The sequence below is a fragment of the Sus scrofa genome, chromosome X (assembly GCF_054392235.1).
Source record: "Sus scrofa isolate SSC_HxYL_T2T_F1_AM1 chromosome X, Sscrofa_HxYL_maternal_Yorkshire_Landrace_v2.0, whole genome shotgun sequence".
In the NCBI taxonomy this organism is placed as follows: domain Eukaryota; kingdom Metazoa; phylum Chordata; class Mammalia; order Artiodactyla; family Suidae; genus Sus; species Sus scrofa.
This window is the reverse complement of record NC_139401.1, coordinates 135,064,225-135,091,819: the sequence shown is the minus strand read 5'-3', so window position 1 is coordinate 135,091,819 and position 27,595 is coordinate 135,064,225. Positions and strand designations below refer to the sequence as shown.

Below are 27,595 nucleotides of genomic sequence, written 5' to 3'. Positions count from 1 at the left end.
CTCCAATTCAACCCCTAGCTTAGGAACCTCCATATGCCTCAAGTGTGGCCTGAAAAAGCCAAAAAAACAGGTGCATCTTGGTATTAAAACCAGTCAGTTTTAAATTACTTTTGAGGTTCAGGCCTATTTTTAATTTACCCGGTTGGTATTTTCTTCTTGTATTCCAACCACATGTTTTATGAGCTCAAAGCTGAAATAAGGAGTCTGCTCAGAGCTGGCTTTGCAGGCCACACAGTGTCCTCTAGCGGTGTAACTCCTGCCTAGTACCCACTCCAAGGCTCGGCGGTGGGGTCATGGCTCTTTCTGGTTTAGACAGGAGCTCCTTCCTTATTTAGGAGTTTATCAAGGAGAAACCCAATCACGCATACATGGCCCAAATGGAATAAAGCAGCCGGCTGGTTTTTAATTGCTTTATTAACTTTAACTAGTATCTTTAGGACATGAATGTAATTGAGCTAACAGTTTCATTTGCTCACTGGGCAAAGGAGACACCTCTGAGATCTCCCAAGAGGTGCAGTGTGGAGCTAGAACTAGGTGTGTCCTCTCTTCACAGAACCGTCACTGCAAGCAGCGCAGGACGTCCTGAGAGCTTTCGCTGCTACTCTATGGCCACCGCGCCGTAGGAGGGAGATGAAAGCAAACACCGGAGGACACTCCAGGGCAACTGCAGTCACACGGTACCTGGGAGGCTGCAGGTAGGACGGCAGCAGTGCGCAGCGCAGTGATACGGGCTGCAATCTGGGCGACTGCAGTCTCCACTTCAATTCACACTTCCTCTACTCACAAGGAAAAGTACACCCATTTCACAAACTGTTGCCCTCTGTTGGCCTCCTAACCCTATGCCCGGTTATCTGTAGTCTCATCAGAACACTTATGATCAGGTGGTTGTTTTGTTAGCTATTCTTTTCTTATAATGTAAAGATTCAAAAGAGTTACACTTATGTATGTAGTTATGGCTTAACAGGAAAGGAGTTAACTTGTCTTGCTTCTGAAAGTAGTAAAAGCACCACAGTGTACATTTAAATCACCGTGTGGCACCAAAGCCTAAACGTGAGGTATTGGGGCTGGTCTCTCAAGACCAAAGCCCACAGCTGTTTTAATTCATCAGAACGCATTTGACAGCCACTATGATGTGTCTGGCACTAATTCCAAACACATCCAGCAGCTCACTCGGCTTCCCACTCCGAGGCACTCCTGGCACTGCCAGCTGATGGACCAGGATGTCAGGCTCCATGGAGACCGCTGCACAGATGGCCTCCCCGATGCCACCTGGAGAAGCAAGGGTGTTAGGCTCTGTTCTGGAAGTGGCTAGTCACCCTTCAAACCCCATCATAGAGGCCTCTGAACCTGTTTCCCAGGAGGGAGAAACATTTTTCACTTGCCATTGATTCCAACAGTCATTTCCTGGCAAGTTCCTTTGTGGCTCACAGCAGAAATGAATCTGACTAGCATCCATGAGGATGCAGGTTCCATTGGATCCCTGGCCTGGCTCAGTGGGTTAAGGATCTGGCGTTGCCCTGAACTGTGATGTAGGTCGCAGACCAGGCTCGGATCCCACTGTGGCTGTGGTGCAGAAAAGCAGCTCCAGTTCCAATTTGACCCTTTGCCTGGGAACCTCCATATGCTGCAAATGCGGTCCTAAAACAAACAAAAAACACCCAGTCATTCCCTGACAGAAGAGTTCTTCTCACTTGAAACCTTGAGTCTCCAAATTGCTCCCAGCCCCACCTACAGCAGGGCCTCTCCCAACTGGGGCTCCATCAATCAAGGAAACAAAAAACACAGTCCACCAAAGCAGACTTCCAACACAACCCCCAAGACCTGCACACACCTTCTGGGTAGTGATCCTCCACTGTGATAATCCGGCCGCCTGTGGCTTTTGCGTTCGAGATGATGGTGGCAGCATCCAGGGGTTTAACAGTAAACAGGTCGATGACACGGACAGAAATATCTAGAGAATGGTGAAAACCAGCTTGGCGTGTGAAGCCGACTCGGAATAAAAAGGCGGATGGGGGGACACCCCTCCCTAGCCGTGACTCCGACATTCAGAAGCAGCCTACTCACCCTGCTTGGAAAGCTCATCTGCAGCTGCTAAGGCTTCATGCAAAGTAACTCCTGCTCCAACAACTGTGATCTTGTCGTTGACGCTCTGGCGGATGACCTAGTGTGGTGTCCACGAGACAAAAACACCGCGCTTACTGCACAGGAAGCGCCTCTCAGAGTGGAGGACACCAGTGCACTGCTGTCCCTTGGCCCTGCCACTCTCACTCCTCGCTAGTTCACTCTAAAAGGCTGCATCTGCACACTGACACACAAGGACACCATCTTCTCCTTGTCTTTTTAGGGCCGCACCGGCGGCATATACGTTCCCAGGCTAGGGGTCAAATTGGAGCTACCGCTGCTGGCCTACACCGTAGTCACAGCAATGGTGGCCACCTAGACCAAAGTAACTTTGGGGTAGTGGCAACACTGGATCCTTGACTCACTGCACCACAACGGGAATCCCCAAGGACACACTATTTTTAATAAGCTCCACTTCACGTCTGTTTCACAAGTACATCTACCTTTCCTCCTGACTCAGGATGCCGCGTTCCTAAGTTCTTTCACGACACACGCGCAAAATGAGCCTTCAGCAGAGAAGGGGGGGTTTCCAACTGGGAAGTGAAAGGCAGAAGACAGAGGCCGAAGCACGGACTCCACCTGCCAAGGAGTCTGAAAAGGCACCACCTCTGGACTGCTGGGACATCTTGCTGGGACATACAAGCAGCCTGGACTCTGATGACGAATGTGTTACTGGGGACAATTTTGGGCCCTTTGAGAGTTGCTCTGTGCCAAGCACCTCGCATGCTCAAGTGCCCTGCCAGGCTCCTGCATGAATGGGCCCATTGTGTGGCTGAGGAAAGCCAATCTCAGAGCAGGAGCAACGTGCTCAGGGCAGAGCTGAGACCAGCAGCCAGGCCCATCTAACTTCAAAGCTCATGTTCCCCATCACTGGCTCTTCCGGAAGCAGAGGGGGCTCTCCGGCCTTTGTTCGCACTTTTGTTTACTCCCACGTCACCCAACCCAATGGAATTAGTCTGCATTTCATCCCTCTGTAAAGGTTTCCCTGTAGCTTAAGAACCACAAATACTCAGGGCTTCTAACCCTCGCAGCCCATTTTTTTTTTTTTTTTTTTTTGCTCTTTTTAGGGCCACACCCGCAGCGTAGGGAGGTTCCCAGGCTAGGGGTCGAATCGGAGCTGCAGCTGCCGGCCTACACCACAGCCACACCAGATCCAAGCTGCGTCTGCGACCTACACCACAGCTCATGGCAGCACCGGATCCTTAATCCACTGATAGATGTCAGGGATCGAACCTGCATCCTCATGGACGCTAGTCGAGTTCGATAACCACTGAGGCACGATGGGAACTCCAGCCCAATTCTCTGAGAGTGTCCTAACCTTCTCATATGTAAATACTAATACATATGCACACATCTGCAAGCCCAGCCCTTGACTTATCCATGCCATGCCTATTACCCCACACATTTTAACTCACATCATGAAATGTACTCCATTTTGTTAAGACAGGACAAACATTAAGGGGGAAAAAAAGACCAGAGATATGAGAAAGCTCTGCAAACCACACAACTGACACCGAGAGACCCTCCCCTGACACCCCAGAGACAAACACATGGCACTGAGTTAAAACGTGGGAGTCCAGGGCACAACAGAACCTGTAGTTCACACTGAAGTGAATACTGCAGCTTCCTTGTCAGTGGAATGGGCAGACTATGAACTGTTCTGGACATAACTGATGCACCAAAGCCATTCGACGCTCAGGCACTCTGAGCACTAGCCGCTGGCAATTCTGGCGCAGCCTAGCCCTTGGCAATCAAGTTGGAAGTCACCTGTTATCCCTTTAAGAGCGGCTATCAATCTCTCATATACTTAAGGAGAACATTAATAACATTCTAAGAGGCTTATAAGATAAAGGAAGGACAAAAAGCTCTCCTATGAAGCATGATCTCAACTATGTAAAATACACATGCGCAGAAGACGACAACAGGAAAACGTGCCCCGTTTCTCGAAGCCCTGCTTGCTGGGTGCTAAGCAGAGCTGCTGCTTTTCTCCACAGATACTGATACTGCTGGCTTTCCACACGCACAGCTCTGATGGGCGGGCACGCAGAGGCTGGGTGGCTGCCTGATCTTGCTGCTCACCTTCTCTGGCCCTCCGCTCTAAAACTGGGCTGCTAACAATCTGTGCTTTGAAGGCCTTTTCGACGACGCAGGCGACAGGAAGTGCCTCATGAAGCCAGCTTTTATCAGTAGGCCTCTGGACTGCGCTATATCCTATGTGCAAAACCAAACTCAGGGCTACACGATGGCCAGAGGCAAGATGGTTCATGTTTACTATATTCCTGACCCTGGACCTGCAAAACCAGAACCTAACAGATTTGTTTGATTTTGTTTAGCTTGAGCTGGGATACACTACGGTAAAGCAACTCAACCGCCTTCAAGCTGTTGTTACTTTAAGAGTTCAACAAAGAGTCTTTTCGGAAAGGAGAGAAGTTTGGTTCAGGCTGACATTGGTACAACATTCGTTCCTGAAGATAAGCAGGCAAAGGTCACGATTTTTTTTAAAAAACGAGAGTAAACAATGAGGCCTTAACCGTGGAGGTCCCGAGCACGGGCTTGAGAACAGGGCTCTCTCCCCCTGTAAACCAGTCAAAACCAGAAGACACTGGAGGACGTAGGGCCTTACCTTAGCCTGTCCAATCTGAAAGCTCTCTTGTGGGGTGTAAACAACTGCACTTTCTGGGCGACTGGTCCGAATGTAGCAGATCCCCTAGGGCGTAAATGAACACCAGAGCCAGTTTAGAAAGGCGAACTCAATTTCCAACTAATGAGCCTTCAGGAGGGGGGAGGACTGAACCCACAGCCCCTACACCACCAGCACGCAGGTCAGGTGCCCCTAGTAAGCTGGGCAAAGGCCTGCGAAGGACCCTGCTAGATGCCTTCAGTGACAAGCTGTCACGCTCCCTGATTTAGGATGAAGGCGTTCTCAAACCCACACCCATCTGTTCTGTCTCCACACAACATAAACTGGGGGAAGGAGCACTGACTCCCCCGGCATGGAAAGCCTAAACCACAGCGGTCAACAACTGCTGCCACAAGAGCTTGTCCTGCCTCATCTTTACAATGTCCTAAACACTGGCATATAAAATGACTATGCTCCCAACAAGAAGATGTAAACACTTTTTTTTGGCTCTTTAGGGCTGCACCAGCGGCATGTGGAAGTTCCCAGGCTAGGGGGCAAATTGGAGCTGCAGCTGCCGGCCTACATCACAGCCACAGCCATGTGGGATCCAAGCTGCATCTGTGACTTGGCAACGCCGGATCTTTAATCCACTGAGAGAGGCCAACGATCAAACCTGTGTCCTCATGGATACTAGTCAGGTTCGTTTTCGCTTTGCCACAATGGGAACTCCTACTAAACACTTTTTTTTTTTATCACTCTGAATACGTGAACAGGAGCATAAAGGAGTACTCAAACGTGTAGACTATTTCTTAACTTACATACAGAATTAGATCATGTACTATGAATACATCAATTCACAAGAACTGCTTCTTTTCATTCATTACCTTATGAACCAGGTCTACTGGGTGTGTTTCCTTTTTTTTTTTGCTTTTTAGGGCTGCACCTGCAGCACACAGAGGTTCCCAGGCTAGGGTCTAATCAGAGCTGTAGCTGCCAGCCTACACCACAGCCACAGCAACGCCAGATCTGAGCCACATCTGCAACCCACACCACAGCTCACGGCAACATGAGATCCTTAACCCGCTGAGCGAGGCCAGGGATCAAATCCACAATCTCATGGTTCCTAGTCGGATTTGTTTCTGCTGCACCACGACGGGAGCTCCTGGGTATGTTTTCATTGAGGTAAAAATTTACCTAAGTGGGATGGGCCCTGAATTCTGACAAGTTACACAGCATGTAACTGTCTCCCGAGTCTGGATAGCATTTGCACCTGCCCAGAAAGTTCCCGAACGCCTTTTCCCAGTCACTCTCACCCGCCAAGAAGCCAACTCCGTTCTGATTTCCATCAGCAAGGCATACATGAGATTGCTCTGAACATGCACAGGCATAAAACAATTTCCAGGACACGACAAGTAAAAAAGCCCAGAACAATGTGTGAGCCCACTTACGTTTAAAAAAAAAAAAGGAAAAGGAACTCCTGCCTCCATGTTGGAAATGCTCAGAACGGCAGTCAAATGCTCACCCAGTCATGCCCAGGGCTCCCCATGCAGGGACACGGATGGGTGCAGGGCTGCGGGGGGGGGGGGGGGATGAGTCCAGTGACCGTGGTTGGAAAGGCAAAGACTTGCCCCCCAGCCCCTCCCACGACTGGGTTCAGGACAGGAGGTAGGTTGAGCTCAGGTGATGCCCCTGTGTGAGCCTTCAGGGACGAAGCCAAACTCTCTCTCTTCTAAGCTGTTTCTGAGGCTGCACTGGGGCTGGGGCTCCCGGGGTTGGTGTGGAGTCCTCCTTGCAAGTCCCCAGCTTTCTGGATATCGTGAGGTGGCAGCTGTCCAGGGTGTGTCTGAAGCCAGCACCTGAATGCCCTTCACAGCACCCGCCCCCGGGGCCCTGCCCAGGGCTCCCTGTCCCAGGGCCCTAGTGCATTCCTCCTCCGTGAACCAAGTCCTGCCCATCATGGGTCCTCAGGGGTTCCAAGTCCTTCTGCACTGTTTTATTTACAATGCAAGCATGTTCATGTTTTATGGGCCTCATCACTTTTGGAGGTAATGGTTCTATCTTTAAAAGAAATCCTACAACCAAATCTCCTGTGATATCTCTTACCCTTCTGCTGAGAAAAAATAGGTAAAATCAAACCATCGGCAACTAACTAGTAGCAAAACAGACACGTTTTCTGTCTGAAGCAGAGTCCCCTTAAGAAAATACCTTGGTATTGGCCGCCAGGAAAACAGCATGCTCCGTGGAAACGGCATCACTTGGATAGAAGACAGTGCAGTTTGGGATGGCTCGGAACATGGCCAGATCCTCCAGGGCCATCTGGGAGGGGCCGTCTTCACCTGAGAAAGAAAACCCACAGCCCAACAAAAACCTGAGCCTGTGCTCCGCGAGATGAGCAGCGGCATGTGCTGCCACAGGGGCTGGGGGCACAGGTGTGGCAGCGTCCGAGAAAGCTGTCCCATTCTCCCTCGAGAGAGCTCCGCAACACGCGGGGTTAGGCTCCTAAGTGACACCGGGGGCCAGCACACCACGGGTCCTAGTCCTGACTCACGGCCCCCACGTCAGAGCAGCTGAGCATCATCTAACACACCTTTGGGGTACCCTCGGGGTGTGGCTCTAACTCAGGGGGCCTCAGTGTGTGGGAGAAATAAACTCCACGGAAAGAAAAAGCCCAATGTACGCCAGGGTGGCCTAGCTGTTCCAGTTAAGAAGGGGACTGTCACTGCGTACACTGCCACGCCGGGGACAGATGTTGAACCTCAGAAACCCAACTCCTGCCTTGGACCTGGAGCCACTCCTCCACTGAGCTGAGTCTAAAACCTACCCTGCACCCTGCCCCAGGCACAGACCCCCAAGCCCGGTCCAGGCCGTGTCCTGAGGTACCCAGGGCCTGCCCTCTCCTCCCTCTCCTGCCTGCATCTGGCCCATCCAGAAATGCCTCAGTCTAGCTCTCCCGCAAGTCCCTGGTACGAGTCCCAAAGGCGCAGTTCGAGGCTGCCCCCAGCATTCTGGCAGCGACTCCCCCAAGGAGGGGCCCACCACAGGCACCGGACTCCCATCTCTGTCAGCCTTGAACACAGCTCCCGGATGTCTCCCGGGCAAGAAACCACTGGCGTCTGGCTTGTGCTTTGCATGCAACTTTAGACCCTCCGTCAGCAAGTTGACTTCTTTCTTCAGGCCCTCTCGGATTCACTGGATTTTCTTTCCTTTTGCTTTTTTAGGGCTGCACTCGAGGCATATGGAGGTTCCCAGGCTAGGGGTCCAATCGGAGCTGTAGCCGCTGGCCTACGGCACAGCCACACAGGATCTGAGCCACGTCTGTGACCTACACCCCAGCTCATGGCAACGCCAGATCTTTAACCCGCTGAACAAAGCCAGGGATCAAACCTGCAACCTCATGGTTCCTAGTCGGATTCATTTCTGCTGCGCCCCAACAGGAATTCCTCTTTTTCTTTTCTTGCTTTTTAGGGCCACACCTGAGGGATGTGGAGGTTCCCAAGCTAGGGGCCTGTCCAGTCGGACCTGCAGCCGCTGGCCTACATCACAGCCACAGCAACGCAGGATCTGAGCCGCGTCTGTGACCTACACCACAGCTCACGGCCATGCTGGATCCTTTAACCTACTGAGCGGGGCCAGGGATTGAACCTGTGTCCTCATGGATACTAGTCAGATTTGTTACCACTGAGCCACAATGGGAACTCTTCACCCGATTTTCTATCCACTGCTAACACACACCTCGATCCTCTTTCTAGCTTCCCCATTTCCTGTTGTTTCCATCTAGCCCGTCCTGTACTTAACACCCCAAGAGCAGGGTTCGCCTCAGACTCCCTAACATGTGGTGGGCTCCTTGAGGACGTTTCCCTGATAGGCTGAGCCCCTCACTTGTCCCCACTGAGACTAAGGCAACCCACCAGAGGGCAGGAGAGAATTCTGTGGCACTGGAGTGGCCTGATTCATACCTAGTATGTAGCTCGACATGAAAGAGACACTCAGGACAGGTAATTACTTCTCGAAAACTGAAAGAATAGGCACTTTATAGCTATACCAAGAGACTGGCTCTAAAGTTACCCACAGTGCCTGGAACTTCTGTAACACAACACAGTTTTTAAAAAGAGACTACAAATAATCTAGTATTATGGAACACTAAGAACGCTGGCACTTCAACTGCTCACATGCTAATCTTTATCTGCAAAGGAGGAAGGTGATCAAGATGCTGACATTGAAAACTCATACCTACGGATACCCCACAGTGGGACCCAACGAGGTTGATGTTGGTTTGAGCGATGGCTCCCACGCGGATCTGGTCAAACGCTCGGGTCAAAAAGGCAGCGAAGGTACACACGAAAGCAACGGTCCGATCACGGGTGGCACATCCCAGTGCCACGTTCACCTGCATCGCAAAGAAGGTGAATGAGAACACTCCTGGACCCCACCCCCTTCGCTTCCCCAGTGTAGACTATGTGGTTCTCAGAATAACCTCTACTCTGCACCCTCCCCCAGGCACCTACCTGGGAAAAATCGCAACCCTGGCAAAGCCAAGGTGTCCCTTTAATATCACCAGCCAAGACAGGGAGAGCAGCTGGTCCCGCTCCTTCCAGTCCAGGGTGGGGAAGCCTGGGACACTCGAGGCCACCACGTGGTCCTCATGGGTCTCCTCCCCATTCTCCTCCTTGGCCTTCTGTCCCCCCTCTCCCCTCCCCTTCACACGCTTCCCCCGGGCACCTCCCGCAGTCACTCAGCTTCTCCCTCTCCTCACCCAGAAACGGGCTCGCATGGCCCGCCTCCCCTGCCCTTCTGCCCGCTCCTCGCACAAGACCTCTCCCACGACTCCACTTTCTCATCTCATACCATCTGCCCGTCTTTGTTCACCTAGGCTGCTACCCCCATGGGGGACCTGCAAACTGCCAAACAGAAAGGCCTCCTGATCTCCTCTGTCCACTGCGCTTGACCTCTGACGGGGGCATTCGGCGCCATGGACCACCTGCCTCCCCGGACGTGGCTGCTCCCTCCCTGCTGGGTGGCGCACCTCCCTCCTCCCCAGGGCTGCTAGACTGAGTTCTGAGGCTTGTGGTCCCACGCCTCCTCATTTGCCTCTCCACGGGGACTGAGCATGAGGTCCACCTCTGTCACTCTGACCTGAATTATACTGATGACTCCTCGGCTTCAAGCCCCTAAGCCTCACCCCCCTGGAAACCCAGGCTCACGTAGCCCAGCAGGCTCCAATCTAGACAATGAACATCTTGGGGCAAAACAAAGTCCTTCCATGGGGCATATGGCTGAAGCACAGCTCAGCATGACAGCTTTCCCTAAGGCCACAGCTCCACTAGATTTTTTTTGCTTGCTTTTCAGGGCTGCATGTGTGGCACATGGAAGTTTCCAGGCTAGGAGTCGAAATGGAGCAGCAGCTGCTGGCCTACACCACAGCCACAGCAACGCAGGACCTGAGCCTCATCTGTGACCTGCACCAAACTCATGGCAAAGCCGATCCTTAACCCACTGAGGGAGGCCAGGGACTGAACCTGCGTCTTCCTGGATACTAGTTGGGTTCCTTTCTGCTGTGCCATGAGGGGGACTCCCCACCCCATTGTTTTTGTCTTTTTAGGGCTTCACCCATAGCATATGGAGGTTCCCAGGCTAGGAGTTGAATCAGAGCTATAGCCGCCGGCCTACACCACAGCCACAGCAATGTGGGATCCAAGCCACGTCTGCGACCTACACCACAGTTCACGGAAATGCTGGATCCTTAACCCACTGAGCGAGGCCAGGGATCGAACCTGCATCCTCATGGATCCTAGTTGGGTTCGTTACCACTGAGCCACCACGGGAACTCCCCTACTGGCATTCTTGAGGCTGCAATTAGGGCAACATTTGAACATCTAGGATATACGAGGCTCCACGCTACACTGGGGGAGAGAGAAACCTCTGTAGCCCTCAACCTACTGGGCTGTTGTAGGGCTGCCTGCTGGTGGGCCAGGCAGGGCAGAAACGGTGAGACCATCTAGGGCTACAAAGGAGCTTGGGACGCTTCAGGCCCGGAGTGCTGAGGTCAGATGGCTACAGTCCTTGGCCTGCTGCCCTGAGCCTTTCTGGGGAGAGTGCCAGTCAGTCCGTTTCCCAGGCCCTGCCCAGCAGCACTAGAAGCCACCCCTCAGACTCTGCCCTCAGAGTTTGTTTTCTACTTGTTTCCCCACAGACACTTTCTTCTCCATTTCCTTGGCTTTTATAAATGGAGAGAGGAGTTCCCATTGGGGCCCAGCGATAATGAACCCAACTGCTAACCATGAGGATGCATGTTTGATCCCTGGTCTTGCTCAGTGGGTTGGGGATCCTGCATTGCTGTGGCTGTGGTGTAGGCCGCTGGCTGCAGCTCCAATTCGACCCCCAGCTGGGGGACTTCCATGTGCTGCACAATGTGACCCTTAAAAAAAATACAAATGGAGAGAAAAACTGTTAACACGGGGCAGGTGGGAGAAGACGCGAGAGGGATGTCCCCTAGCACACGTACCATGTTTTGCTCAGCAATAAAGCACTCGATGAAGCGCTCAGGGTATTCCTTCTTGAATATCTCAGAGAAGGTGGAATTCTTGGTGTCACCATCCAGCACAATGACTCTATCATTTGCATGACCCAGCTTAGCCAGAGCCAAACCACATGCTTTGCGAGTAGCTACCTGCAAGTCAAATGGTAGAGTTTTTTGGAATGGATTTAGAAAGAAAGGGAAACTGTAGAATTATAGATGTCATCTGTGTTAATGAACAAAGCAAATTTCTGATCCACCAAAAAGCTCATTTAGGATCATAAAAAAGATCGCTAGCCAATCTTAAATCCAGACTTAGCTCAATGGGTATCAATTTCCCTCAAATAAATTTACTATTCTGCTCCATTCTTTTTTTTTTTTGTCTTTTTTTTTGCCATTTTCTTGGGCCGCTCTCGCGGCATATGGAGGTTCCCAGGTTAGGGGTCTAATTGGAGCTGTAGCCACCGGCCTACGCCAGAGCCACAGCAACGCAGGATCCGAGCCGTGTCTGTGACCTACACCACAGCTCACGGCAACGCTGGATCCTTAACCCACTGAGCAAAGGCAGGGACTGAACCCACAACCTCATGGTTCCTAGTCGGATTCGTTAACCACTGCGCCACGATGGGAACTATTCTGCTCCATTCTTATAGTTGATTAAAAATTTAAATCTCCCAAAATGCAAATGTCTCTGTGACTTTTTCACTATAAAGTGGGTGATAATATAAATACTAAAACGCAAAACTTTAGAATCATGATATAAATACTAACAAAGTCCATTAGGATACTGTTTGAGATTGAACTGCACTTACGGATTAGTTTAGGGTGAAATTAACATTTTTACAACATTGAGTTTTTCTATTAAAAAACAAGCATTGGTGGAGTTCCCGTCATGGCTCAGCAGAAACAAATCCAACTAGGAACCATGAGGTTGCGGGGTCGATGCCTGGCCTTGCTCAGTGGGTTAAGGATCTGGCATTGCTGCAAGCTACAGTATAGGTTGCAGATGCAGCTCGAATCTGGCATTGCTGTGGCTGCGGTGTAGGCCTGCAGCTGTAGCTCCGAGTAGACGCCTAGCCTGGGAACCTCCATATGCCATGACTTCGGCCCTAAAGAGCAAAAAAAAAAAAAAAAAAGATTGGCATTTCCTTGAAATGTTCCACACAGAATTACCGCCTGACCCAGCAATTCTACTCCTAGCTATAGACCCAAGACAAAAATACGCCTATGCAGAAAGGTGTACACAAACGTTCACTGCAGCATCAACAACCAAAAAGGAGAAACAACCCAAATGTCCATCAACAGATGAATGTGTCACTAAAACACGGGACAGCTATAAAATGGAGTTCTGTATATGCCACAACATGAACAAGCCTTGAGAACATCACATATATTTTATAAGCCCATTTACATTAAACATCTGGAAAAGGCAAATCCACAGGCACAGGAAGGAGATTAGCAGGTACTAGGGGCTGGGTGGGAATGGAGAGTAACTGCCAATGGGATGATGGAAATGTTTTAAGATTAAGTGTGGTCATGGCTACGCAATACTGTCAATATGGAGTTCCCATCGTGGTACAGCAGAAACGAATCCAACTAGGGACCAGGAAGTTGTGGGTTCCATCCCTGGCCTTGCTCCGTGGGTTGAGGATCTGGCGTTGCCGTGAGCTGTGGTATAGGTCGCAGGTGTGGCTCGGATCCCGCGTGGCTGTGGCTGTGGTGTAGGCCGGCGGCTACAGCTCCGATTTGACTCCTAGCCTGGGAACTTCCATATGCCTCAGGTATGGCCCTAAAAATACAACCCCCCCCAAAAAAAAACAAACGAAACAACAAAAAAAACCTTCCCACAGAAAAGAAAATCACGGACTTGGAGAATAGACTTGTGGTTGTCCGAGGAGAGAGTGGGAGGGACTGGGAGCTTGGGCTCAACGGATGCAAACTATTGCTCTTGGAATGGATTTACAATGAGATCCTGTGTAGCACTGAGAACTGTGTCTAGATTCTTACAACGAAGCACAAAAATGGGAGAAAAAATTATGTATACATGTATATGTACCTGGGTCCCCATGCTGTACAGTGGGGGGAAAAAAAAGTGTGTTGGTATGTTGGAGGAAATAACAATAAAAAAAAATGAAAAAAAACCCTGTCAATATGCTAAAAGTCCACTGAATTGTACACTTCAAATGGGTAGATTATATAGGAAATTATACCTCAATAAAACTATTAAAAGTTTGTCTCTTTGTCTTTACGCATCATCTAAATCCTCTTAAAAATATTTTTTAAAACAGGCAACTCAGGCAGACAAGCACAAGAGTCAAGGCATGAAAGGATATCGAGTGAAGAGGCCACCTTCCTCCCGTCCTCCTGTCTCCCAGCCACCCAGTTCCTCTCCCCAGAGGTAAGGGCCATGACAAGTGTGCGTAGCATCCTTTTGAGAATGATCTACTCACCGATACCGGGTGAGCACCTCACACACACAAGGCACGTGCGTTTCCTTTAGGGCTACAGTTTCGTAAGAAACTTAACATGGAGCTTATATGTTCAGTAGTTTTTTCTTTTTAGGGCCGCACCCATGGCACATGGAGGTTCCCAGGCTAGGGGGTCTCATCAGAGCTACAGCCGCCGGTCTGCACCAGAGCCACAGCAACATGGGATCCAAGCCGCGTCCGCGACCCACACCACAGCTCACGGCAATGCCGGATCCCCAAACCACTGAGGCCAGGGATCGAACCTGCATCCTCACAGACACTAGTTCGAGTCGTTTACACTGTGCCACAATGGGAACTCCAATATATTTTTAGTTTTTATTGCCATTATAAAAGAGATAATCTCTTAATCTTACTAACAAAAGAAGAATTCACCCTTGTATATTAGCTTTGCTATAAGCTCTCTTTCTCGATTATTTCGGACTATTTTCCGTCGATTCTCTTGGGTTTCCAGACATACAACCCCTTTATCTGCAAATGATGACAGGCTTGCCTCCTCCTCGACAGGACTGAGTCTTCATTGTTAATGATCACGATTTTCCCCCTCCTGACACTGGAGAATGATCTGCATTACTAATTTGAACTTCACTGATTCATACACTTCTTTTAATATACTAATGGAGTTGAGACTGGTCAAAGTTTTATTTAGAATTTCCACATCTGGAGTTCCTGTCATGGTTCAGTGGTTACTGAATCTGACTAGGAACCATGAGGTTGTGGGTTCGATCCCTGGCCTCGATCAGTGGGTTAAGGATCCGGACTTGCTGTGGCTGTGGTGCAGGTCACAGAGGCGGCTCGGATCCTGTGTTGCTGTGGCTGTGGTGTAGGCCGGCAGCTACAGCTCCGATGAGACCCCTAGCCTGGGAATCTCCATATACTGTGGGAGCGGCCCTAGAAAAGGCAAAAAGACTAAATAAATAAATAGATAGAATTTCTACATCGATAATATTTTTTTTTTTTTTCGGTCTTTTTTGTCTTTATAAGGCAGCACCCGCAACATATGGAGGTTCCCAGGCTAGGGGTCTAATCAGAGATGTTGCTATCAGCCTACGCCAGAGCCACAGCAATGCCAGATCTGAGCCGCGTCTGCGACCTACACCACAGCTCATGCGACGCTGGATCCTTAACCCACTGAGCGAGGCCAGGGATACACCTGAAACCTCATGGTTCCTAGTCGGATTCGTTTCTGGTGCGCCACGATGGGAACTCCTACTTCGATGTTTTTATTTATTTATTTTGTCTTTTTTGCCATTTCCTGGGCCGCTCCCCTGGCATATGGAGGTTCCCAGGCTAGGGGTCTAACCGGAGCTGTAGCTGCTGGCCTACACCAGAGCCACAGCAACACGGGATCTGAGCCGCATCTGTGACCTACACCACAGCCCACTGCAACGCCAGATCCTTAACCCACTGAGCAAGGGCAGGGATCGAACCCGCAACCTCATGGTTCCTAGTTGGATTCGTTAACCACTGTGCCACGACAGGAACTCCCTACATCAATGTTTTTAAGTAAGGTTGGCCTGTAGTTTTTTCCTTTCGGCTAGCTCTATGATGTTTTGGCTTCATAAATCACTTTTTCCAGATTCAGGAAAGTTTGAAATAGCCTAGGAATTACCTATTCTGTGAAGGTTAAAATTAAGAGACTCTTACAAGCATGGTGAGACTGGTACTTTGGAGATATAACTCCTGTACAGCTTCCTCAAATTTTCCTATGGCTGTTAATCTACTTAAATATTTTGCCTCTTTTTTTTTATTCTTGCCCGCCCCGCAGCACATGGAGCTCCTGGACCAGGGATGAGATGGGAGCCGCAGTCGTGCCCCTAAGCCACAGCTGTAGCAATGCTGGGTCCTAAACCACTGTGTGGCACCAGGGATCAAACCTGTGTCTCAGTGCTCCCAAAGCACTGCCCATCATGTTGTGCCAATGTTTTTTTAAGTCGATTTTAGCATTTCGTGTATTCTCAAAAAAAAAAAAAAAAAAAAGCCCACTTTTTAACATGTTTTCATACCAATCAGCGTATTTTCTCACAGTTCTCTGAATGTTCTCTGCATCTATGGTCATCTCCTCCAGTGACTAATTTTATTCATTTACATTTTTTTATCTCCTTTGATAGACTAGTACTGTCTGCTGCAATAGCAATTCAGAAAGCCAACTCTTGGATTTGCGTATTAATGTGACTTCTTGTTCTTTAATTTATTAACTTTTTATGAGTTGGCCTGTTTTAACTTTTCCTGTTCATAAGATACATACAAAAAATGAGACGATCCCATAATCCCACCTTCCGGACAGAAACACTTCATCATAACCTGCGCTGCAATCAACATTCGTTCTGTTCTGCACCCTCGCGCAGGCATTTCCGTGGGATAAAGTCCTGTGAGTTGCGCTGTTAACTCGAAGGGCGTGAGCAGCGTCAACATAAGTGCTCTCCCTCGACACGTGTCTCTTCCTTAACACCTTTCTTTTGCTTTTTCTCATTTCGCAAAGAGTCAACTCATTTACTTTTAAACCCATACTACTAGGCGAAGAAAACATGTAGAACACTCTAAATGTCCCCAAATAAATAAGGAAAAAGAAGGGTCAGAAAATATCTCCTTCCTCCCAGGCTTGCGACATTGTTCGCTGAGGTTGTGAAGACTGCCTGTTTGGGGACTGCTGTAATACACCAGAAGGCAGGATATAAAAATGTGAACAAAAAAACAAAAAAAGCTTTATTATATTAAGGGTTTAAAGCCTAATTTTTTCCTTTTGTAGAACTAGTCTTTGTTACATTGGCCTGCTTCCTCGTGTAACCCAGGGAATAAGTCCAAAAAGATCAAACCAGCCAGGCCCCCATCCTTAGGCTAGACAGGGAATCATGGCAGTTTAACGCGCAGGGGACTGCCAGACCCCAAACTGAATTTAGGAAGCAAGCAAAAGCTACACGGCATTGGAAGCAAGTAAGTAGTGACTGACCGGTAAAAATTCAGACCTGAGTTAAGTCTGAAATAAAAGAATAAACATCAGAAATAGTAAAAGAGAAGATAAATCCATCTTTATGGCTTATCCTCTTCAGTTAAATATCATACCGTCTAACAATTGGATCATTCTTGGAGATCAGAATAAACAGTGTCCTTTGTATTTAGGAAAAGCAGAGACAAAAGCAGTTTGCCTACCACATCGCCGATTTTGTAAGCAGGTGGAGAGGTCATTTCTATATCTGTGATGTTGATTTGAGGTGAGTCTTCAACAGGGGGTTTTGGTTCGAGGTTCCTGTTGGTCTGTATCTGGCTCTCGATTAGTTTGATAATTGCATCTGCTCTCTCTTTTGGCATTGGCTTTCCATGCCAATTTTCTGCATCCTCAACACCTGTAACCAAAGGGTAAAAGGCATTCATTCTGCAAATATTTAACGAGCACCTGTTTGGTCATCTGAAAGACATCCAGATGGACGGAAGTCAGCCAAGGACTAAAAACCTGGCACAGGGAGCCTGAGATGGTACTGCAGTTGCAGGACACAGCCTGGACAAAGGCCTAGAGGCTCTTGAGGGGGCTGCGGGCCCATGTGCTGATGAATGGAGGGGAAAGTTAGGGAGACAAGGCTGGAGAGGCAGGCAGGGCAGACCATGGTAGATCCTGTGGATATAAGGAGCTGGAGTTTTGTCCAAAGCAAAAGGGGAACCACTGAAGGGTCTGGAAGTGGGGAAGGTGACTGAACAGACCCACGTTGCACAAAGACTGCCACGGCAGGCACGTTAGGGAGAAGGGGCTGGCTGTGGGCAAGGGAGGTGGAGAGAGAAGACTGAACGTGAGATGTGCTCAGGAGCAGAATCAATCAGAATTGATGACGGACTGTGTATGTGTACAGGGGGGCACATAAGGGAGAGGTGGTGGCAAGGACGACACCGGGTTTCTTCCAGGAGCAAACTGGGCATCATTTACTGAACCGGCGGTACCAGAATAAGAAGACTACTCAGAGGAGTCACAGAAGAAGCACTTTATCCGAAAACATCACTATCAAAACGCACCAGGAATCACACCCACTGCAACTATTTATGCTTGAGACAACTTCAGGTGTCCGCTTTGAAACCTGCGAGAAGTTAAGGCTTTCAAGACCCCCTCCTTCCCCGACCCCCAGTTCCACAGCTACCTCCCCCCAAAGCATGGCTTTATTAGTTGCTGGTGTGTCCTCTCAGTGTGGGCAGAGCCGAGCGCACGCGCACCACATACACCTTTTTTTCACACACCTGCTCACAAGCCTTTCCTCATTCTGCACTCCCACGGAGGTCGCTCCCCAGCAGCCTTCTAAGGGACAGACTATCCTTGTAGCCACCCTATCCTGCTCACTTGCGTGGGCTCTGGGCTTCCCTTTCGACCCTAACCAGATCTGCTACTTCTGTAAGCATCTAGGAGGGAAAGAGTATCCAACACGTCACTAGGTCAGCTGCCCAGCCAGCCAGCCTAAGCCTCCTTCCACCACATGCACCATGTAGACAGCTGTTTCCGACAACCCCGAGCAGAAAAGAAAACATGTGCTTACTTGGAACGCCACGGCCCTTGAAGGTCTTGGCAACGACAGCAGTGGGCTTGCTCTTCATTTGCGATGCCTGCCAGAACACCTGGCAGAGTGCCTCCACGTCACGGCCATCCACCACGAAAGTATTCCACCTGCCCACCGAGGAGGAGACCAGGTTACATACAAGGTGAAGGGGGGACGGGGCAGAAAGAGACACAAAACAGGACAGTTACCCGAATGCTTCACAGCGCTTCTGATAGACGTCTATGCAGTGCTCGAGGGGCAAGGTTCCACTGTGGGACAGGCGATTCACATCGAAGACGGCCACCAGATTGTCCAGACTGTAGTGGGAAGCAAAGGCCAAGGCCTCCCAGACGGAGCCTTCTGATGACTCGCCATCTCCCATGAGGCAGAACACCCGGTAGCTGGGATAAGTCAAGAGAGGTTAGGACCCTGCCTGGGGCTCCTGTGGGCCACTGGAGCAAAGGTGCTTCATGGAGAGAAACAACGGTGTCAGGTTCCTATACGACTATTTTCCATGTCAACGCGGTTCCAACTCAACAGCTGAGGAAACACAGTTTGAAAAGCTTGGGCCGCACGAGATGGGATGCCCCTTGGGCTGGTTTTCTCATTCAAGCTGTAAAAGCTGTTTCTAGGTTCTTCCGCCACTTCTCTAGGCTCAACCAACCAGAAGGGATGTGGGCAAGCAGCTCCCTTTGACTACCCAACATTCGCGTATCTGGTTTCTTGGTAACTTCATTTTAAATAACTGCCACGTTCTCTTTCTGATCTTACAAATTTATTTACAATAACCAGAACGATCAAAATGTTCTACCTCGGGAGCATATGTCCTGTAGTAAATATTAAACTCCTCCGCAGCAGAAACATTTACACCAAGAAAACACAATGCAGGCTCCACAAAAATGCTAAAAATGAAGTTTAAAAAGGTGACTAACGGCAGGCTAAGGACTAACAGAGCTAATGACGAGAGATGAGAGGGAGCAGAGCAGGGGCCTGAGCAGGGCAGGATGCACAGCCAAGCACTTCCAGAGGGGCCACCTGCGCTGGAACCTGGGACGGAGGGGCTGCAGACGCAGGGACCCTGGGGGGATCGTGGGAGTAGAACACGCACACTAGCATGGCCAACCCCAAGCCCCCCAGCACCCCCCCACGTTGGGGCTACATCAGCAGCACCTGGGCACACGCCCCTGTAAGGAAGGCACCGATCTGCCTGTCTTCAGAAAGGGGGGACACTCCAGAAAAAGACCTTTAATTATTACCATGTAGGGATCCCCAGTGGAAAAGCAAATACATCATCTGTTCACTCGATAACGAAGCTCACTGAGCGATGGCAAACAGCAAGTTGTCTCTCTTACAAAAGACTTGAGTCCTGATAAACTGGTTTCTACACTCCAGGCAACAGAATCCACTCAGAGATGCTAGAACAGTTTGCTGACATACAGTTTCTTTACTGCTTCAACACTTGGTAACCTGAATTTGTAAACAGTCACCGTCTCCTCAAATAAGTAATAAATAAAGCCAAAGTGCCTGGGGGTGGGATGGACACTTAAGTGCTTTCTGGGTAAACATCTTACCTGGCCTTGTCAAAGTACTTGCCAGTGTATGCCATCCCGCACGCGGCTCCCAGTCCTTGCCCGAGCCATCCAATTGCCACATCAACAAACGACAGTCTCTGTAGGAGAAGGGACCAAATGAACCTAAGTGCACCTGTAGGACGTGAGTACCAGGCTTCCCAGCACGAAGCACGGCTGCTCTTCAGAGCGTCCCTCCTCCTCTGCGGGATGAATTCCTCTCCACCGCAGCCACGTGCACCCCAAGTCTCAGATCCACATCATACAGACAAGAGTCACCCATGCAGCTGGCGAGGGTGACCGCAGCTTTGACAACAGAGAGAGAAGCTTCTCCACAAAGCAGCTTAAAGAGCCCAAGAGCAAAGCAAAGAAAAAAAAAAACATAAGCAGCAGCCTTGCCATCTTCACAAGGCCTCTTGATCTAGTCATTTACAAACCAGATGCTCCATATTTGTGGTGAGTATGGGCTCTTAAACAGAAACCAGAAGCAATGAAAAAGATTTAGATCTCCCTGGTTTGTAGAACTCCAGTCAACTGCGATTTTACACGGGGTTATCTGAAGTGCCGATGCTAGAAATGAATCCCTCTCCACCACCCCTCCACTTCTCCCCCAGACGCGTGTGTACACACAGGCTATCACTGCTCCAGGGAGAGAATGTGGCCCTCAGAGGGCCACGGGGTGGTACCAAAGGTCTGCTGCACCCAGGCCCCACCCCCAAGCTTCCAAAGACACATCAAACTCAGTCAACGCTTCTGCTGCCACCACCTCGGCCTGACATCTTGCGCCTCTGTTACCGCAGTGGCCTCTCTGCTTCGCTCTATGGTCCTTCTCAGCACAGCCACCAGGCGGAGCATGTTAAACCCCAAGCCCGCGCCTCAGTCGCCGCGTCCAACCGTCCAAGGACGGAGGGTGAGGCCATTTAAGGCCCAGTGGAGAGCAAGTTTCTGCAACAGCTTGTCTACTCTGGCCACCGTTGCCTCCTCCTCTCTCTCCCACTGCTCTGGATGCCCTGGCCTCCTTGCTGCCCTTTGAATGCACTGGGCACATGCCTACCTCAGGTCTTTAGCACTTGGGGATCCTCTGAGTGCTCAGAGATTGTGCCTAAACAGGGACACAGCTCACTAACGCCTTCCAAGTCTCTGCTCAGATGTTGACATCAAAGCCTTCCTGGACCATCTATTCCAACCAGTACCCCCAAATTCCTCCACTTCCCTTGGGTCTTGGATGCTCAGCCCCATCTGATATGCTAGTTATTTCTGAATTTGTTTTTTTTATTAGGGCTGCACCCATGGCATATGGACGTTCCAGGCTAGGGGTCGATTCGGAGCTGCAGCTGCTGGCCTACACCACAGCAGCCACAGCAACTCGGGATCCAAGCCACGTTAGCGACCTACACCACAGCTCATTGCAACACCAGATCCTTAACCCACTGAGTGAGGCCAGGGATCGAACCCATAACCTTATGGATAACTAGTCGGGTTCTTAACCCGTTAAGCCACAACAGGAACTCCCTGAGTTTGTTTCTTGTCTGCTCCCCCCAATCAAATGTCAGTGCCACTCGAGCAGAGACTGGTTTGTATTGTCGCTACCAGGGATGGGTGAAGAGTCCTTGTTAGAACTGTCCCACTGAAGTCTTTCCTGACAGCACCTCTAGCTTCGTCTTCCGCCCCTCAGCTCCCATTTTACTCCAATGACAAGCTCTGGCTCTCAGTTGCCTTGTGTGCCCTTGGGAGTGAGCCCGGGCTCTACACTCAGACCAGCTCCACCTTCCTCCGGCTTTAAAGCAGGGGACAAGGAAGCTCGCCTCCGCAAGGGTTCACTGTGGGTAGGATGGTAGTGAAGTAGCCCCTCAGGCAGCGGGAGGCCATAAGGCTGACTGAGATGGGTGTTGCATCGGCCTGATGTCTGGCCTGGTGGAGGCGCCCCCACATGGGTTCCCTTCTCTTTCCCAAGAGCCCTTGTGCTGTGGGGAGAGACACGCACAAGGAAGGAGGGTGAGGCCAAGAATCAACATGCACACAAGGTGCTGAGGGCACCCAGAAAAGGACGTCTCCTCTGCCAGGTGGTATTTCTCATCTTTGTTCTGACACAAAGTGCACTTCGAGAACAAGTTTACAAAAAGGCTTTTCGGTTATTGCCAGACCTGCTTGGCTAGACAAAAGAACGGATCAGACAAAAACCAAGGCCTGGGTGGTGGACAGAGGAATCAGGAGAACATGACGGCTCTAAGGGAAGCCAATCACCTCACACGGCCAGGCCTTAGCGGGTGGCTTCCTAATGGACCTGTCTGCATTAGACTCACGTGCTGGGAGCACGGGCGCGTGGATTATGAAGACCTGGGCCTCTCACTGGAGACTCTCTGCCTCCAGTGAGTCTGCTCACTCCACTCCCTACCAGAGCCAAGATGGACTGTGCGCCTGTGTTTTCTCCTTTCTTCCAATTTTATCTGCTGCTTAAATCTGATGAACACACAAATTCTGGCAGCCAAATAGCTTGCTACTGTGCATCGGAAAATCTCTTTGTGACTTGACTTATAACAGTGGTTACACAATAGTCTAGGCATCTTTAACTTTGAAACTGGAGATCTAAACAGCCATACTATGTTTGTACACCCACACTCACTCGGTGTTTGTGACGAAGCAAGTCTGAGGTTACAGAAAGGTTCTAAAGCTAGTACAATGGAGTTCCACGTACTCTACCAGATTCCTCACCATCGGCAACGGGCCATGTCTGCTTCATCTCTCCTCCTCTCCCCGCACGTTTTATTTACCCTCTGCTAAGCCTCATTTGAGATTACTCGGCCTCCACCTTGTCTTTAAACTGCTTCCCGCTGCCTGTATCTGGGGTTTATATTTGTACGTGGTGCTCCACCTGGCACTGACGGCCCCCTTGGCGGGGCCGTGCTGCTGCTCTCGTGCTCTGCCACCTGGGTAGAGGAGGGCAACATCAGCTAATCCAACTTGCTGAGGTCAAGGGACCATTGATCTTGACCTGGAGGGACATCCCACCCACGTCAGTCAGCACGCTCTTCCTCTTCTCTGCAAATCTGACCTGACACCAATAGAAAGTTTCGCGTTAGACTGGATACAGTATTAGGTACACCTGATGACACTGGGGGACAAAGAAAAAAAAAGTCAAAAACAAGGTCAATCTAGAAACAGCCGCAGCTCTTTCGATGCTATCTGAAAGCTTGCTGTGTCCTGAGAAAAGCAGTTAAAACTCAAGTGGTGGGGGAGCTCTCCTGCGGCACAGCAGGTGAAAGATCTGGCATGGCCACTGCAACAGCCTGGGTCACTGCTGTGGCAATGGTTCCATCCCTGGCCTGGGAACTTGCACGTGCTTTAGGTACTGATTAGGTTACAAGGGAGGAACCCCAAGCGCGGGGTTAGTGCCCTTACAAAAGAGAAACCAGTCCTCCTCTCATCACACGACGACGCGGTTCAAAGCCTGCAGGCAGGAAGAGGGTCCCCATCAGAGCACAGCCATGCTGGTGCCTTGACCTCAGACCTCGAGCCTCCAGAACTGCTGAGAAATAAATTTCTATTGGTGATACGCCACCCAGTCCGTGGTATTTTGTTACAGCAGCCCCAATGGATGAAGACACGAAGCAAAGGAAAAAGAACTAAAAGGATAAACACGGCCCACGTCTGGTCTTGTTGCCACGCGGTGGCTTTTAAAGCGAGTTGTGAGAACTCAGAGTCTGAGCCGGCCCTGGGCTCCCATGCCAGCTTACCTTGGAGAGGACGAGTCGGTCGTTGTCTGGGTTCTCCGGGTCCGTCTGTTTATACTTCATGACGTGGAAGCACAGCACAGACATGATCTCTGCAGCACTGCTGCATGAGGTGGGGTGGCTGAAAGACACAGCACAAGTCATCTCTCAACTGGCAGTGACTCCCCAGGGACAGAGGGCACGAGGCGGTCCTTCAGCACATGGCCTCCTCAAACTGGAAGCAGCGGTCACTTCTCCCAGCCAAGGCAAAGGGATGCTGAGCCAGTCCTCCCAAGCTCACAGCTTTCAAGGATGCTTGAAGGTCCAGGAACCTCCCACCTTCTCTCCTTGTAGAAAGTAAGACCTCATAGACCAGCCCTCTCCCAACAAGAGACCACCAGCATACTTGGGGGAAGTTCATCCTGTCATTCTGTAAGCATTTGAGTGGTACTTTGTTCAAATTCACCTGTGATATCATTCATTAATCAGAAAATCCACGAAACAGAAATAAGCCCATACACGCGTGGTCAACTAACTTTTGACAAGGGAGCCCAGAGTACTCAATACAGAGAAAACAGTCTCTTTGACAAATGGCATGGGGAGGAGTTCCCGTCGTGGCGCAGTGGTTAACGAATCCGACTAGGAACCATGAGGTTGCGGGTTCGGTCCCTGCCCTTGCTCAGTGGGTTAACGATCCGGCGTTGCCGTGAGCTGTGGTGTAGGTTGCAGACGAGGCTCGGATCCCGCATTGCTGTGGCTCTGGCGTAGGCTGGTGGCTGCAGCTCCGATTCAACCCCTAGCCTGGGAACCTCCATATGCCGTGGGAGCGGCCCAAGAAATAGCAAAAAGCAAAAAAAAAAAAAAAAAAAAAAAAAAAAAAAAAAAAAAAAGAAAGTGAAAAAAAAAAGTCCAAACAAAAACATGCAGATCTTAAAGTCACTGACATTGCCCTTTTAAACATTATGGCACGAACTGGAGAATAAATTTTAAAAACACAAATATCATACAAACTCTTTTATCTGAGCATGATGGGGTGAAATTTGAAGTCAGTAATGGAAGGAAAATGATAAAATTCACACATTTGTGGGGGAATCAAACACTACACTTTTTTCTCCTTTTTGGCTGTGCTAGAGGCATGCAAACGTTCCTGGGCAAGGCATCGAGCCCACACCACAGCAGCGACAATGCTGCTGGATCCTTAACCAGCTGTGCCACAAAGCAACTCCTACGCTTTAATTAAGAAACAAAAGAGGAGTTCCCGTCGTGGCGCAGTGGTTAACGAATCCGACTAGGAACCATGAGGTTGCGGGTTCGGTCCCTGCCCTTGCTCAGTGGGTTAACGATCCGGCGTTGCCGTGAGCTGTGGTGTAGGTTGCAGACGCGGCTCGGATCCCGCGTTGCTGTGGCTCTGGCGTAGGCCGGTGGCTACAGCTCCGATTCAACCCCTAGCCTGGGAACCTCCATATGCCGCGGGAGCGGCCCAAGAAATAGCAACAACAACAACAAAAAAGACAAAAAAAAAAAAAAAGAAAAAAAGAAACAAAAGAAATGTCACAATGCACTGAAATGAATAATGGATCAAAAAAATTGCACAAGACAACGGAAAATATTTGGTGACAAATAAAAACATAAAACACCAAAATTTGTAAGATGCAAAAGCAGGGCCAGGAAGAAAGTTTGTAACTGTACACGCCTGCATTAAGAAAGAAAGGCTTCAGGCGTTACCGCTGTAGCACAACGGGGATTGGGGATCGGCGGCATTTGGGAACGCTAGGTGGCGCCGGTTTGATCCCGTGCCCAGCACAGTGGGTTAAGGATCCGGCGTTGCCGCGGGTGCGGTTTAGGTCCAAACTGAGGCTGGGATCTGATCCCTGGCCAGAGTACTCCATACAGCGTGGAGCGGTCAAAAAAGAAAAAAAACAGGGACTAAAAATAAAAAACCTGACTTCACCATTTACAAACTAGAAAAGATCTAAACCCAAAGTTACTGGAATAAATATAATAAATATTCGAGTGGAAATAAAACCGAGACTGAGAAAACAATGGAGAAAATGAATCAAAAGTCGGTTCTTTTATTTTTGTTGTCTTTTTTGGGCCGCACCTGCGGCATACAGAAGTTCCCAGGCTGGGAATTGGAGCTGCAGCCGCTAACCTACGCCAGAGCCACAGCAACGCCAGATCCCAGCCGCGTCTGTGATCTACGCCACAGCTCACGGCAATGCCGGATCCTTAACCCACCAAGCGAGGCCAGGGATCGAAGCCGAAACCTCATGGTTCCTAGTCGGGTTTGTCAACTGCTGATCCACGAGAGGGACTCCAAAAAGTTGGTTCTTTAAAATAGTTTAACAAAATCAACAAACCTTTAGCTAGACTGGCTGAAAATTACTAAATCTGATTTGAGGTTACTAGTTGCCTTGCAGAAACAGAAAAAGGATGTTAATACCGACTCTACAGAAGTAAGAACTATAAAATACTGTGAACTGTACGCCAATGAGTCAGTTAACCTGGAAGAAATTTCTAGAAACAGAAAATCCAAGAAGACTGAGGCCCAAAAAAATAGAAAAGCGGAGTAAACCTCCAACTATACTAAGGCGATTAAGTCAGTAATCCCAAACCTTCCAGACCTTTTTTTTTTTTTTTTTTTTTTTGTCTTTTTGCCTTTTCTAGGGCCGCTCCCGTGGCAGCTGGAGGTTCCCAGGCTAGGGGTCGAATCGGAGCTATAGCCGCCGGCCTACACCAGAGCCACAGCCACGCGATCCGAGCCATGTGCTCACAGCAACGCCAGATCTTTAACCCACCGAGAAAGGCCAGGGATCGAACCCTCAACCTCGTGGTTCCTAGTCGGATTCGTTAACCACTGAACCACGACAGGAACTCCCGGCAGAGAAAAACTCTGAAGGCGGTAGCCGCACTGCTGAGTCCTACCTAATATTCAAAGAAACCACAGCAACCTTCCTCCACCTCTTCCAAAAAACCCACGGGAACACTTAGAGATTCACTCTCGGGCCAGTGTTCGCCGCGACACTAAGGGCGAACGAATGCTTCGCGGACAAACTAAGCGCTAATAGCGTCAGTATCGCCACCAACCACCTCCACAAAGTACCGGCAACAACCCCTTTGGCTCCGATCCGCCCTTGCCCCTCACCCGCTTTCAGGCCTCACTGCTCCCCCCTCCACGTCCCGGGCGGGCCCCTGGCGTCCGGGATGCCGCGTCCACGCCCGGCCGCCGCCGCCAAGAGGCCCCGCGGCCCTGGGCCGCCACTCCCAGCCGACCGCGGCCCAGCCGAGTCGGGCCGCCGGAACACGTGGCCGGCGGGCTCCCTGCCCCCGCGGCGGCCGGGCCTGGCGGGGGCTGCCGGGCCCCGCGGGCCTCAAAGGGGGCCTCCCCGGCCGAGCCCACCTGCCCCCCGCCCCCCGGGCCCCCTTCCACGTTCTCCGAGGTCGAGGCAGCGCGGCGGGCGCTCGACGGCTTGGGCTTGGAGGAGGGCGCCTTACCCGGAGCTCGAGGCGCAGGTGGCCCTGATGGACTGGATGCGCAGGCGGTTGGCCAGGTCGCGCAGCACCTGCAGAGTCTTCGCGTCCGGCTTGGCCTCCTCAGCCACCGCAGTGCTCGCCTCGGCGTCCGCCATAGCTGCGACCCCGCTGGCGTCTGAGGAACAAGTGCCGCGAGGTGTGCGCCGTGAGGTGTACTTCACGAGCGCCCGGCAGCTCCCTCCGCGCGGGCTCCGCTCCCTCCGCGCTCCCTCCGCGGACGCCGCTCCCTCCGCCGCGCCCCCCGCCCCCCCGCGCGCCCTCCAATGTAGTGATTCCGAACACTTGTCATATGTATGCGGTACATCGCTGGAAATAATTTCCTTTCTTGGTATTTTACCGCGGACGAGCTGGTCAGAGAGGGCTGCCCCCGCGAGGGACCAGGGGCGAATGTGGGGGTGCTAAAAGAGTCCTGGAACTAGCTGATGTGGGGGTTGGGCGACGCGGCCCCCTGCGTAAAGGAGGCCCGATGGTCCACCACGCACTTTAAAAGTTGCCGCGGCGGAGTCTATGTTTTGCGCACTTTGTCGT

At 50.6% G+C, this 27,595-nt stretch overlaps 1 protein-coding gene across 1 annotated transcript; it reads right to left on the bottom strand.

Annotated features, from left to right (window-relative positions):
• Positions 1 to 396: 396 nt before the first annotated feature.
• TKTL1 (transketolase like 1) lies at positions 397 to 27,198 on the bottom strand. The gene is made up of 13 exons (XM_021080741.2): positions 27,029 to 27,198; positions 23,558 to 23,675; positions 19,827 to 19,924; positions 18,465 to 18,656; positions 18,256 to 18,383; positions 16,892 to 17,085; positions 11,244 to 11,408; positions 8,972 to 9,128; positions 6,947 to 7,077; positions 4,745 to 4,828; positions 2,065 to 2,161; positions 1,832 to 1,951; positions 397 to 1,269 (listed from the first exon to the last, which is right to left on the bottom strand). The coding sequence occupies exons 1-13, from the start codon at positions 27,160 to 27,162 to the stop codon at positions 1,097 to 1,099; spliced, it is 1,791 nt and encodes a 596-aa protein (XP_020936400.1). The 5' UTR covers positions 27,163 to 27,198; the 3' UTR covers positions 397 to 1,096.
• Positions 27,199 to 27,595: the final 397 nt, after the last annotated feature.